The following is a 14,124-nucleotide window of genomic DNA, read 5'->3' as shown; positions in this document are numbered from 1 at the left end:
AGGCATTGGGAAGTGGTCTTTTTCAGTCCATAAGTTAAGTTTTTGATAATCCATGCATCCTCTCCACCCAGACACTGGTCTAGTTGGCACGAGTTCCCCCTTTGCATTTGGGACTACAGTGAACCTCCATTTTTTGGTACACATTGTACCAGGCTTACCCATTTACTATCTGCAATCGGGTAGATTACTCTTGCGTCTAACCACTTGATGATCTCCTTTTTCACTACCTCTTGCATTGGTGGGTTCAATCTCTGTTGATGTTCCACACTAGGTTCACATTTATTATCAAGCCGAATCTTGTGCGTACATATACCAAAAACGGAATGCCCACTATATCAGCTATGGTCCATCCGATAGCTTTTATATGTTTCTGCAGTACTTCACCAGAAAGTTCCCCTGCCTTTCAAGAAATTCAGCTGCGATAATCACGGGTAAAGTATTATTGGCTCCCAAGAAGACATATTTGAGATGAGAGGGTAGTGTTTTTAACTCCAGATTTGGCGGTTCCTCAGTTGATGGCTTTGCAAGAGGACTTTCTCTGTTTTTCAAGTCGATATCCAACTTGATTGGATTCCTTGAATATACTCCTAATCTCGATAAGGCAGCTACCAATTCGTCATAGCCCTGAACTTTGGATTTATCATAAATAGCAAGCACAGATTCAAGGGGTTCATTCTTTCGCATCAAATGGCTCACACTTTCCACCGCTTCATCTATAACATCCTCAGTTGACACCATATAGAGATCGCTTGGCTGTTTCATGGATTTGCAAATATTTAAGTTTACCTCATCATTGTTACCCAGAACTTCAATTTCCCGCTTTCGACATCCATCAATGCCCTCTCAGTTGCTAAGAATGGTCTTCCCAAAATAATGGGGATTTCAGCATTGATCTCACGATCTAGAATCACAAAATCAACCGAAAAGATGAACCGATCTACTTTTACCAAGATGTCATAAAGTATGCCCACTGGATGCTTGATTGATCGATCCGCATAAGGAGTCTCATTGTGGTTTCCTTGGGTTCACCCAAACCAAGTTGTTTGTATATTGCATATGGCATTAAGTTGATGCTTGCTCCTAAATCGCACAAATCTTTACCAAATTGGAGCATACCAATGGTGCACGGGGTGGTGAATGCCCCAGGATCTTCTCTCTTAGCGATTAGCTCTTTTGTCATAATTGTGCTGCAACTATAGAGTACTTCAATAGTTTCATAATCCAACCTCATTTTCATTGTAACTAGCTCTTTCATGAATTTGGCGTATCCCGGCATTTCCAACAATGCTTCCACCAGAGGAAGGTTAATGGATAATTTCTTGAACACTGACAAGAACTTTTTGAACTTCTAGTCTTCATTCTTCTTTTCCAAGCGTTGGGAAATGGTGGAGGTATCTTGGGTAAAGGGTGCATGACTTTTGGAACTTGAACATGTTGCTCCGCTTCCTCCTATGGTTATTTGGCAAGGTTTTGTCGAATAGGTAATTCTTCTTCCTCCATAACTTGACTCTCTTCATGCTTTTGAGGATCCTCATCTTCCATCACATTCCCTATTGCCTCCTTTCCGTTACAAGTAACTACAGCCAGCTCTCTTTCAACATCTTTCATCGGTGTTTTGGACGTTAATTGAGCTGATAATAGACTCAATCGACCTACCTGCATTTTGATGGCATCAGCATGAGAATTCACTTTACTGTTCAATGATGAAAAGTCATCTTTCATTCCTTTTAGCAAATCATCAGAGCCCTCAACTTTATCGAGTATTCATGACAATAAATCATTTACCCGAGGACTACTTGCACTCCCTTTAGATTTCGAGCTTTCACTCAAGTGAGTATGGTCCTCCTCATGATCATCCTGCTCAACCCAATCTTGTCAATATCTTCTTGGTTCTTCACCCCTATAATAGTTCCAACCTTGATTTTCACCCTGTTGTTGATAGCGTGGGTGGAAACCCTCCACGTATCTTCTGGAGTTCCAACCTTGATTCTCCCCTGGTCTTGAGTAAGTCGAAGAAGAACCCTCCTCAACTTGGAATACTCCATATGTCATGTGTTCTTATAGAATTTCCATTTGTGGCATGCAAATTGCACCCATCTCACCCATGTGGGCAGGGTTATGAACACTATTAACATCATTGATGTCGTCTCGATGAAGAGCACCACCCGCTAGGCAGCTATTCTCCCCGTTTGCACTCATATGTCCTGTTGTGACACACAAATACTTAAAACAAAACGGAAAATTAAGTGAGTAAACTATGATTAAGAAGAACAAAAATTTTACTAAACTAAGAATTCTCAAATAACACAACTCCCCGACAGTGGCGCCATTTTGATGTTTCTGTAATGACACAACTTTCAATGCAAGTGTCTACGATCATACAATAGTAAAGTAACCCAACCAAGGGTTGGGGTCAAGTCCCAAGGGAGTGGGCTTGAGAATTTTTAGAAAAATAAAATTAAGTTCTAATTAGTCATAGCTAAAAACATTATCGACTATAAACATGTTAAATCTAAGAGGTGACGCAATCGTCAATTATCAATGGGGATTTGCGACAAGTAAGAAAAAACAGCAAAAATGTATAGAGTACTAATCAAGGAGAGAGAATTCTTGGGATGTGATAGGAATACGGGTTAGACAAGATTGTTGGGTACATGATTTTGATAGTAATTTCGTTAAATATTTGTCACTAAGCTAGACTATAGTGGGGGTAAGCTTTCTCTCGAACAACTTACCCCGAATCAAATGGGTTCCTCTCGGACACTCACTTGCCGCATGAAGAACAGCCTCCGCCTTAGCCCACTCACACTTTCGAGCTGAGTGTGTGGGAGAAGGACTAGCGTTCACTCTCTCGAACTGAACCTCATGTCGACCCAATCCCACCGACCATCAATTTAGTAGTCTTAGTTTTACGACCTCTCTCTCGAGCAAGACAAAAACACAAAGGTGAAATCGTATTTGCAACTACAATTTCATTAAGTACCACCACAACTACTAAACAAAATCACATTTACACAACAAATAAACCATCAACAAGCAAGACCCAATAGATAATCTAACCCATATTCACAAAATCACACCCGAAGAATTGGAGTTTTAGCTACACATGTAAGAGAGATAGAAATTTATACCAATATGAGTTTGCATTTAAATGGGTATGAAGATTTAAGTCTCAAAACAAGCAAAGTGTGAAGAATCCACAAGAACCAAGTCCAAATTCTTGGAGTTGAAACCCTTTGAATTTTCAGGTTCTTCAAAGCCCTCTCCAAACTTAGAACTCAAAATTCTATGTTAAAAATTATATATTAAAAATCTCATATTAAGCTACAACTCTCAACGACTATTTATAGTTTTCAAAAATATTTGTTGCAGCGGATCATTCGACGTCGATAGTCGAGATCGCCGATCAATTCGATGATCCGCCAATGTTTCTTCGTCTCGCCTTCAATTCTTCATCAATTCTTGATCTAAATCACTGTAACTTACGGCGAGCTTGATCGAGGGTCACCAATTTATTCCGCAAATCACCCTCTTCCTTGTTGCTTCGCCCATCAGCACTTGCTTACAACCTTCATCAGCACCTTCGACGACTAGGTCATCTGACGCCGACTGGATCAGCGACATGCCGAATGAGATTGCTACTCTCCGTCATTTTTCGCTCCAGCTTTCTGTAAATTTTGGCAGTTTGGTAGCCTATTCAGCGTGTCGCCGAATGATTTTGGCGGTCCTCGGGTTTTCATTCTCCTTGCTCTTTTGTATTGGAACTTTTGGAACATCTAGGCGAGCCGATGGTCACATTGGCGTGTCGCCAAACAGGTTAGGCGAGTATCAGGTTATCTTTGCCTCTAACTTTAAATACCTGAAACTCAAGGTTGTTCATCAGTTATTGAGACAAATCATGCATTTGAGGACACTAATTCTATCAAAATATAGCCCTAAATGAGTCCAAGTTGAGGACTCATCAGGGCTCATCTTGGGGAAACTTGATTAGTGTCATATTTTTTTAGCCTGTCGTTCTGTGTACGAGCCACCATAATCAAGTGGTCAACTCCATGCATAATTTGGATCCAAAAATCCATAAATGATTTATGAATAAAACACGAAAAGGGGATGCTAGTGTCTTCTCTAAATGTCGTCTCGTGAATCTCTTTAATGTTGTCGCACATGATATTAATCGTAGCCCGATATAGTGCTAACCACTAGCCCTAACTGATCTGGTGTAAGTGTGTTGTCCACCAGAGTAGGACAAAGATGAGTATGAACAATAGCCCACTAGAACTTTCTTTTAAAATATAATGACACATGTTTAATTGCTCCCTTCCTGTAACTCAATCGGCATCCTTACCACGCTCAGCAATGTACCTAACAACCCATCTTAACATATCGGCCTTCTAAGTTGGGTCACTTATCTTAATCTTGTATCTCACTATCCACCTTTGGTAATCAAACAACGCAGTAGCCACTGTCCCTAATAGGGAGCTCTAGATAGTGCACTCAAAAATATATATAGTCACCCCCTCGAACTAGTACGCTGGCAAGTGGGGACTGATTTATGCACCTCATCCTCTATAAAGTAATCTATTGGACCAGAGTTAAGTAGGAAGCATAAAACTCCCTTACTAATGTAGGATTGTAGTTTCCTGATGTCCTGTATGTTAAGGAGTGAAGCCAAGCCCTTAGTCTGAATCCTTGGCTCCTCGAAAATACTCCTCTTAGGCATGCCTTTTTCCGATAATGCGACATCCCTAGTATAAATTTTCCACTTGCACAGTGTACACCATAATCTAACATCTCGAGTATGAGCATTCTAAACCCTTTCTGTGTCCACTCTATCTCGATATTCTTGAGATGTACCCACAAAGCTCTACTCCCTCATATCAAATTTAGGATTTCCTGAGCCCAAAGTAAAGATTGATCCTCCATTACTGTTTCCATCCTTTGAAGACCCATCTCCTTCTTCAAACTAGGGAGAGTTGTGTCCTGACAATGTTTCAGGCGAGGACACAAGATGTAGTAGTTTTGGAGTGGTAGTTTATTGCCTTGTCCCTGATCGTGTGGTCTGGGGCTTCATCATATGGTCTGGGGCTCAAAATTTGGATCAAGCCCTATGATAAAACTAAACTATACTTTCCAATTAAAGTATAGGCGGTCGTATGCAAAAATAATATCCAGCTTTATGAGTCAGAGTCGAACCACAAGGATTGGTAATGAGCATTACACTTTATTCATTCATCAGTTCAAAACTAACAAGCACATTGTACCAAAACAAAGTATTTAAATGGAGGGAATTGGTAAAAAGAGAATTTATTCAAAACTACGAATATCAATATCAATTAAGCAACAAAAAAAAAGATTTAACAATTTTAGAAACAACTAAGGGTGTGTGATGTTGGAAAACTATATGCAAAGCGGAAGCATACAAGAATCTTACTGCTTACATGAATAATAGATAACCAAATTGTTTATGCTAGAACATATACAATTATGCTAGAACACATAAACTTACTGAAATTTAATTCAAAAATTACCTCTTAAGCGTGGGCAGAAAGATACATTCAAGTGAATCCACGAATTAGACAGACCTTCAAGTGAATCTACAAGATAGACAACAACTATGGTCTTCTACAGTGATCCCAAGTTCACATCTGAACTCTCAATACTTGGGTGGGCAAGTATCGAATCGAAAACTAATCAATCTTTTTCTAGGTTAGCAGAATCCCTACTTATAGAGATTTCTTTCCAATCCAAAAAGGAGAACCAAAAGACACATTTTTCTTTTTCTTCAAAAAACACACATTTATTTTCATTTTTTCAAAAACTCATGCTAGTCTCCTCTTTTCCCCCATAGAAATACGATTCTAAGTTCTAGTGAAATCTGGGCACTGTAGGGACAACATAATTAATTGTTGAGGCTTCCTATTATGGAAATAATTCTAAATAATTAATTTGAATTATTCTTACCATGATAAATTATAAATTCTTCCACTAGAAATTCGTAATTGCACTCCTCTATTTATATTTCGAAATTTCCCATTTATGTAATTCTCCATGTTAAAATTACAGATACTAATCAATAAATTAAATTACTAATGAATTTAATTTAATGATTAATTTCCTTTAGAGCACTACTTAACTTATTTCATGTGTCGGATTCATAAATCCACTTGCAAGGTTTGACACGATGAAAACTTATAAGTTTCTCAAAGAGGCATATCAATCATTCTCTATAATGAGACATGGATTCCATCAACTGACTTATTATTTCACTTATATATATTATGATCATCCAATCTACCAGCATATTGACTCATCTCAGAATCTCACCTTTTAATAAATCAAAACGATAATTAATATATACAAATCATAATAGTTATATCAGGATTAAGAATATAAGTACATTTAATAGTTTAGAGAATATGTTTTTGTCAGCTAGTCTAAAACAACTATCTTTACTCGGTCTCGTTCAATACATACAAAATGCACTAGCACAAGATGTTGGAACTATACCGTTCCCATAATCAAGATAAATTACATATAATCTTGTGCTACAATCGTACCGATGACATGTCCAATTTCCATCCTAGATTGTGAACAAAAAACTTTATACTTGTATGAACTGATGATTTAATCCTCTTTGTATAAGTTAAAACTCTATACACTAAATCATCTAACTATATAAGTAAACAGACATCATAAACGAATATATGATCTATTAAACATGAATAAAATATTTATTTTATAATAAATATTATATCTTAACATATGGTTAATAGTATATATCCCAACATTTGCAACTTCGATAGGGCATCAACTGAATAGGTAATAATAAACTAGTTCACAACCAATCAATACATAGATAGTATTTGGTCAACACTACATCCAATATTCTCTCGAACTAATGAATATGTGTGTTTAGGATTCTCTCGAACCCCAAGAACTTACCATACAAAACATGAAACAATGCTTGAGTGAGTTTAGACTATTTCTAGCTCTAACCATTTAAATGAGAAATCAACCAAATTTAGACTATCTCTATCTCTAATCTAATGATTAATTTCTCAAGTCCTCACTAATAAAATCTTACCGAGCTTTACTTCCCCTTTTCAAGCAAAAGTGAAAGTAGAGAGTTCAACTAATGTTTGCAATCATGGATTTTTAGATTAAACCTTGAAGTTAACAATAGATTCATGCATAATACTTGAGTTTAGAACTATTTAATCCCTAAAGTTTACACCCACATTATGCACACATATACCTAGAGAGGAATTTAGCTACTCATAAGTGAAGAAATAGAGAATATAACATAAGAGCATCACTCCATTTCATTCATATTCAGCAACTAAAATTACATCCAAGGCTTGAAGTATCACAAATTTGTGTTTTCTTATTCAACAAGTAAAAGAAAAGTATATTGTTCTTTATTTGGTTCTACAATGTCTACTACACTAATTATTAATAGATCTCGACTTTCATGTTAGTTCTTTCTCCAACATGAAAGTTCCATTTCAGGGAAGGATGACGTACAATGATACTTTCCATTTTGTCGAGTCCTGCTTTGGTCTCTAGTTTGATGGTTGTACGTGCTAAAAATCTAGAATATCTCTGGTTCTACAATGTCTATATTCAATAATTATAGAATATCCCAATTGGGGAAGATGATACTAGTACAAAATTGCACATATCCCTCAAATATCCTTGGAACCTTCTGCCTTCTACCTTCATGTATTCACTTTTTCAACTTCAACCAAATATTTCAATATTACTAAACCTTTGTATTTGACATTAGTTTTGACAATGAGTATCTAATTATGAATTCCAATATGACAACCTTAAGTTGAATGTTGAAATACTGGTTTTACTGTGTATTTCAAGTTAAATACTAGTTTCAACTTTCATAATGTTTGCTGTGACACCAAATTCAGAAAAAAATCCAAAATCTTTATGAGTTCTTGTGCTTCCAAAAGATTGAAATTGCCTGCAACTGCATCTTCATTTACTACATTGAATGGTCTTCTGCAGTATTCAGGGAAGGCACAATATCAGCTGCAGTAGAACTCAGTCAATACAAAGTGCATCTTGTCAATTGATTTTCTTGACAAATTTTAGCCAGTACAACATGTTATTCTTCCTCCATTTGTCATGTTTTTTTTCTTTTCAGGGTGGCTAAATGAATATACTCGCTGTTTTTGCACCACTGGTTCACATTCATTTTTCTCCTCTTGAACTTCTCTCTAAAACCCTAAGCATGTTTAGGAATTGTGAAAACTGATATCAATCTGTTTAGACCCCTATTTGGGTAAAAAAAAAAAGTGTGAACTTAGTGGTGTATGGAAAAGACCTAAATACCCCTCCATAAATTCGGGTGAATTTCCTTCATCGAATGGGCTGAATTCAAACGGGCATATCTCTCTCATCCGAACTCAAAATTTAGCAAACTCAGTGGCGTTGGAAAGATGACTCAAAGATCTTTCATTTAATATATCATGAGCCATCTAAATCATCTTATGCTGAAAGTTATGATTGTTTGAAGTTGACCCAAAACTCACAATTGAAGACTAACTTGCACAAATCTCTAATTGGCTCTTTCCAATTTAGCTCTTTCTAAGAACGAGTTGTTACATTTTTGGTGATATATTAATGATTATTATTATTGTATTTTGTGGGAACAAATGTCAATTATGTAGGAAAGGAGGAAATGTGGTATCTGTGGCAACATATATAACATTTGTTGTAAAAAAATCACACAATTATCTACATATGCCCCAATAGAAAGATGATATATGGCAACATATATAGCCTCTGTTGTAAAAAAAATCACACAATTATCTGAATGTGCCCCAACAGAAAAAAGATATGTGGCAACATGTCACTTTGAATTGCCATATGTTGCAACATTTTATTGTCAAAATTCAAAAAAAAAATTGAAAAGGTTGATAACAACTGTCATTTTCTCTCTCTCCTTTGTAAAAAGGTCATTTCATATTCTAAAATTTAATTTACTTATCTTTTCATTTTGTATTTCCTTTTTTCCTTCCATCTCTCTTGTTTCTACATTATTCTTCACATATCCAATTGTTGTTGCGATATTTTCTACAACATAAGTGTAATCTATTGCAGTTTCTCTTTCTCTAAAATAGTTCCAGCGCGTCGTTATTGCCTTATTTCCCTAATTTATCATCAATATCTTCTCAGGTAAAATTTAATTAGGATTTTGAAATATTTGTTGGTATTAACTCAAGACGTTTTTAGTGATTAATCACTTATTTGTTTGTAGGCTAGTTGGTTTGGTTGGTTTTTATTCCTTTTGAAATATTATATGGTTTCAAAAGGCTTCAGTTTATAGTTGGTTGATTAGGGTTTAGGTAGGATTTTGTGGTTTGTTGGTTGATTCATGTGTGGTATTGAATAGTATTTGGGATTTTCTGAGGGGTGATGTATTGTTGTTTGTGTTGTTGTGTGTTGTGTGTCGTGTTGTTGTGTTTGGTTGTTGTTATTTTATTTTTATTTTTTTATAACCGAGAAATTCGTATGTGACCCACCCTTTGGACCGATCACAGCCTTCTAAACTCGGTGTATAATGGACCCGCCCCTCTACCCTTCTCTACTTAAATATCGGGCATCGCTTTGCATGGTGTGGGGCTTGAACCTGCGACCTAAGCCACAAATCCTCCACCTTTTGCCACTCGAGCTAGGCCTTGGGGGCATTTGGTTGTTGTTATTTTTGTTAAGAAATATTTGATTTTATGGTTGCAGATACAAAATATAATGCCTCATGTCAAAAGAAAACTAGTAGTAACAACTGAAACAACTGACACAAAGATTCAGAATAAACGTAGAAGTAAAACTGGTAGAAAGAAGAATGAAAATACCAGTTTCACTCTTTTAGAAGAGCTTGCATATGAACTAGTTTCTTCTTCTCAAGTAGAATCAGAATCAGGAGTTTCTTCTTCTCAAGTAGAATCAAAATCAGGAGTTTCTTCTTCTCAAGTAGAATCAAAATCAGGAGTTTCTTCTTCTAAAGTAGAACCAATAGTTTCTCAAGAAGAACTTGAAATTCTCCATGAAGTTCATGTAGAGGAAGAAGGACAACAAAAAAATAAGGATGATGATGACAAAAAAGATAATAATGACGGTGATGATGTGGAAGAAAGAGAAGAAGAAAAAATGAAGTCCTCACTAATAAAATCTTATCGAGCTTTACTTCCCCTTTTCAAGCAAAAGTGAAAGTAGAGAGTTCAACTAATGTTTGCAATCCTTGATTTTTAGATTAAACCTTGAAGTTAGCAATAGATTCATGCATAATACTTGAGTTTAGAACTATCTAATCACTACCCATTAAAGTTTACACCCACATCATGCATACATATACCTAGAAAGGAATTTAGCTACTCATAAGTGAAGAAATAGAGACTATAACATTAAGAGTAACACTCCATTTCATTCAAATTCAACAACTAAAATTAGATCCAAGGCTTGAAGTATCACAAATTTGTGTTTTCCTATTCAACAAGTAAAAGAAAAGTATATTGTTCTCTATTTGGTTCTACAATGTCTACTACACTAATTATTAATAGATCGATTTTCATGTTAGTTCTTGCTCCAGCATGAAAGTTCCATTTCAGGGAAGGACGGCATACAATGATACTTTCCGTTTTGTCGAGTCCTGCTTTGGTCTCTAGTTTGATGGTTGTACGTGCTAAAAATCTAGAATATCACTGGGTTCTACAATGTCATCCAATAATTATAGAATATCCCAATTGGGGAAGATGATACTAGTACAAAATTGCACATATCCCTGAAATATCCTTGGAACCTTCCTACCTTCTACCTTCATATTTACATTTTTCAACTTCAACCAAATATTTTAGTATTACTAAACCTTTGTTTTTGGCATTAGTTTTGACAATGAGTATCTAATTATTGAATTTGAGTATGACAACTTTAAGTTGAATATTGAAATACTGGTTTAACTGTGTATTTCAAGTAAAATACTGGTTTCAACTTTCATAATGTTTGATGTGACATCAAATTAAAACATTTAATCCAAAATCTTTATGAGATTCTTGTGCTTCCAAAAGATTGAAATTGCCTGCAACTGCATCTTCATTTACTACATTGAATGGTCTTCTGCAGTATTCAGGGCAGGCACAATATCAGCTGCAGTAGAACTCAATCAATACAAAGTGCACCTTGTCAATTGATTTTCTTGACAAATTTTAACCAGTACAACATGTTATTCTTCCTCCGTTTGTCATGTTTTTTTTTCTTTTCAAGGTGGCTAAATGAATATACTCGTTGTTTTTGCACCACTGGTTCACACTCAGTGTAGTCATACGGGAAAAGAGGTCAAATGGCAAGGCAAGGTCAAATACGCAGAGTATAGCTCACATCCAAACATCTGATTGGGGAACGGGGCAACGCCCATGAAGCTCCGGTGGAAAGAGGCTCACTTTGACAAAATGATCACATCTTTAGAGTAGACTTCTTAAACATGTTTAGGAAAGAATAAGTAATTATGATAACTAGTTGGAGATAGCAAGTTTTTAAACTGAAGGACTTGTAAAAAGGTAGAGGTGACAGTGGAAAAGAGTTTTTAAACTAGAAGAACTCTTTGCAATCCAATGCTTAATTATGCATTGTTGGCTCGAATGTATCCACCACGAGTCAAGGGACCAAGTCCTTGACTAGGAACAACTAAGAACAAAGAAGAACATATCAGAAAGTAATCAACACACGATATTTACATGGAAACCTCCTTGCTCAAGAAAGGAAAAAGTCACGGCTGTAGGTATTCACCAACAACGTCACTAAACACAAAGGTTTCATATTACAAACTCTTGCAACCTGGGAATTGAATTCTTAATCCCTTCCCCCGAGCAACAACTCTATTGCAAAATTCTAGTGTAATTACTGTATTGCTCTCTTACTATACCAACTAATTCTAGTTGATATAGATTCCAACAATACACCACGGCTAACTATAGCCAACAACTCAAATCTAAAAGATAAGGAGAAGAAACAATACCTATACAAGCTTCATAAATAAGAGTAGATTTATAATGTTTAGCACAAGAACCAAGACCGAACAACAAGGAATAAAGTAACAACTTCGATAGATAAGAGCAGGTCCCTTATAGTTCAGGTGTTCATGATGTGGAAGCTGAGACAGCCCATACTTTTGAGACAACAGCAATATTTTTCACTGTTGCAAAAGTTTTGGTTTTGCTCTTTCAAGTCTTCTTATCAATGAGAGAGGGAGAAAGGGAAAAACCTTAACCTCTTCTTATTGGTAGGTCCTGCTGCTACACTGCCATACCACTTTGCCGCACTGTGCAGACACAGTACACTTTACAGTTATGCTATTTGACTTGGCGAAAATGCTTTAGAGGAGGTACCAGGTCCCTTCATCAAGTTTGTCAATCATCAAAATTGATTTTCCAACGTTATAACATTTTTCCCCTTTTTGATGATGACAAACTATGCAATCATTTCAGCAAACACTTTGAAGACAAACATGTTCCCCCTGTCACACATTCCACCTATCTTCATTTAGCAGCAGTTTCCCCTATCAGTCAGTTCCCCTTGTCTCCATTATGCACTTTTTGCACCATATGCTTCAGTGTTTTACAATATATAGTCTCATATAGGAGTAACATTTATGTAAAACCATACAACTTGACTTTATAAAGAACACAAACAACAGAATCTCTACCTTTGCAGGGTAGAGAGGTTGGCTCCAATAGATCCTTGAAGGTAATCAAAGCAGGATTGCAAGCAAAATATGACAGAAAAAATATCAAGATAGAAAGAAAGCAAATGAAGCAACAGAAGAACAATTTGACTTTGAAATTTCCAACAAAGGTATACTAATTAAGAGGACAATTTGACACTGAAATTTGCAACAGAACAATCAGATTTAGCACATTCAAATTAGACTTTGGCCCTAGAAAAGTCATATTAGTCTAGATATAGCAGTAAGCACCTGAGATAGTATATAAAAACAGGCAGAGGAGGCAACATTTTTGAAAGCCCTCCAAAAGAATCCAGACAGATAGTGCTGATGATCAAACTGGCTTCTGAATCTGAAATGCATCACATTCGAGAAAAAAACTAGGGCACCAGTTACGAAAACCAACAAAATCCAAGCTTTTCTTGCCATGAATTTTTTAAATAAGGAAGCAAAGCAAATAATAACAATAGAACCAAGTATAAAGATTCCATCTTTATCCCCTTGATAGATTGATTGAAGGAAAAGGACCAGATTCCCTAACACCACTGAACTCTGAGAAATGGCTGCCTGCATCAGAAAAGACAGTCAAAATTCTAATTAGTTAGAGCTGGATTGAGCAAATAAAGACGCTTCTCTTACCCATGGAATTAAATCAATTTATCGGATAACCGAAACCCCTAATATTTAATTTGCTGCAAATCATAAGACTAAAATTTTCCATGTTACCTTGTTCTTTGGTTTGGAACTGGTGACTCTGTTGTTCTTGCGTCGTCGGCGGAGTCTCTGAAGGAATCGATGGAGTTTTGATTTGAAAGATTTAGGTTTCTGGGGATTCGGAGAGATGAATGTTTGAGAATTGAGATGGATGAAGAATCTGCAGTACTTGAATTTGAGAGAAAATGGGAAATACTTGGAATTGGGTAAGAAATTGGAAGCTACCAATTTGAAATTGAAGTTCTTGGCCTTGGCATGAACATTCAGTTTCCATGAATGGTGTTGCTGTTGCTGTTGCCCGGCTTTCATTCTCAGGGAACTTGGTTTACTAGCCGTTATAACAATTTAAAATCCATTCCCATTTGTTTGTTTGTTTGTTTGATTAATTGTGCTTTAGTTATTTTATTGACGAGATGAGATGCAATTTAGGATTTAAATTTTATGTGTATTAATATTCAATACTAATCATTAATATTTCCTTCCATAAAAAATACAATTGATATTTTAGCTTCTAAGAATTATACAAAATCAAAATAGTGCTTAATTTCTTTTTCCAAATTTACCCTTGACATATTTCAAATACATTGTACAAATTTAATAATGAGTATGTCAATCTAAAGAGAGAGTAATAATTAAAGGTATTTTGGTCAAAACTCTTCTTTGTTTTTAAGAGTGAGTTA

At 35.9% G+C, this 14,124-nt stretch overlaps 2 protein-coding genes across 2 annotated transcripts; both read right to left on the bottom strand.

Annotated features, from left to right (window-relative positions):
* Positions 1 to 360: 360 nt before the first annotated feature.
* On the bottom strand, positions 361 to 1,276 carry LOC125864032 (uncharacterized). The gene is made up of 3 exons (XM_049543982.1): positions 1,036 to 1,276; positions 801 to 901; positions 361 to 753 (listed from the first exon to the last, which is right to left on the bottom strand). The coding sequence occupies exons 1-3, from the start codon at positions 1,274 to 1,276 to the stop codon at positions 361 to 363; spliced, it is 735 nt and encodes a 244-aa protein (XP_049399939.1).
* A 10,520-nt stretch (positions 1,277 to 11,796) lies between these two features.
* LOC125865592 (uncharacterized) lies at positions 11,797 to 13,776 on the bottom strand. The gene is made up of 2 exons (XM_049545791.1): positions 13,457 to 13,776; positions 11,797 to 13,297 (listed from the first exon to the last, which is right to left on the bottom strand). Exons 1-2 carry the CDS (start codon positions 13,751 to 13,753, stop codon positions 12,953 to 12,955), a joined length of 642 nt encoding a protein of 213 aa, XP_049401748.1. The 5' UTR covers positions 13,754 to 13,776; the 3' UTR covers positions 11,797 to 12,952.
* Positions 13,777 to 14,124: the final 348 nt, after the last annotated feature.

Source organism: Solanum stenotomum, chromosome 5 (genome assembly GCF_019186545.1).
Source record: "Solanum stenotomum isolate F172 chromosome 5, ASM1918654v1, whole genome shotgun sequence".
Lineage (NCBI taxonomy): Eukaryota > Viridiplantae > Streptophyta > Magnoliopsida > Solanales > Solanaceae > Solanum > Solanum stenotomum.
Note: the sequence above shows the minus strand (reverse complement) of the source record. Positions and strands in the feature narration are given on the sequence as shown.

Coding starts and splice junctions, on each gene's coding strand:
- LOC125865592 (XM_049545791.1), bottom strand. CDS start 13,753: ATGAAAGCCGGGCAACAGCAACAGCAACACCATTCATGGAAACTGAAT. Junction 13,298..13,456: donor GTTCCAAACCAAAGAACAAG/GTAACATGGAAA, acceptor TTTCTGATGCAG/GCAGCCATTTCTCAGAGTTC.
- LOC125864032 (XM_049543982.1), bottom strand. CDS start 1,276: ATGCCGGGATACGCCAAATTCATGAAAGAGCTAGTTACAATGAAAATG. Junction 902..1,035: donor TGCAATATACAAACAACTTG/GTTTGGGTGAAC, acceptor TTGTGATTCTAG/ATCGTGAGATCAATGCTGAA. Junction 754..800: donor GCGGGAAATTGAAGTTCTGG/GTAACAATGATG, acceptor TCCATGAAACAG/CCAAGCGATCTCTATATGGT.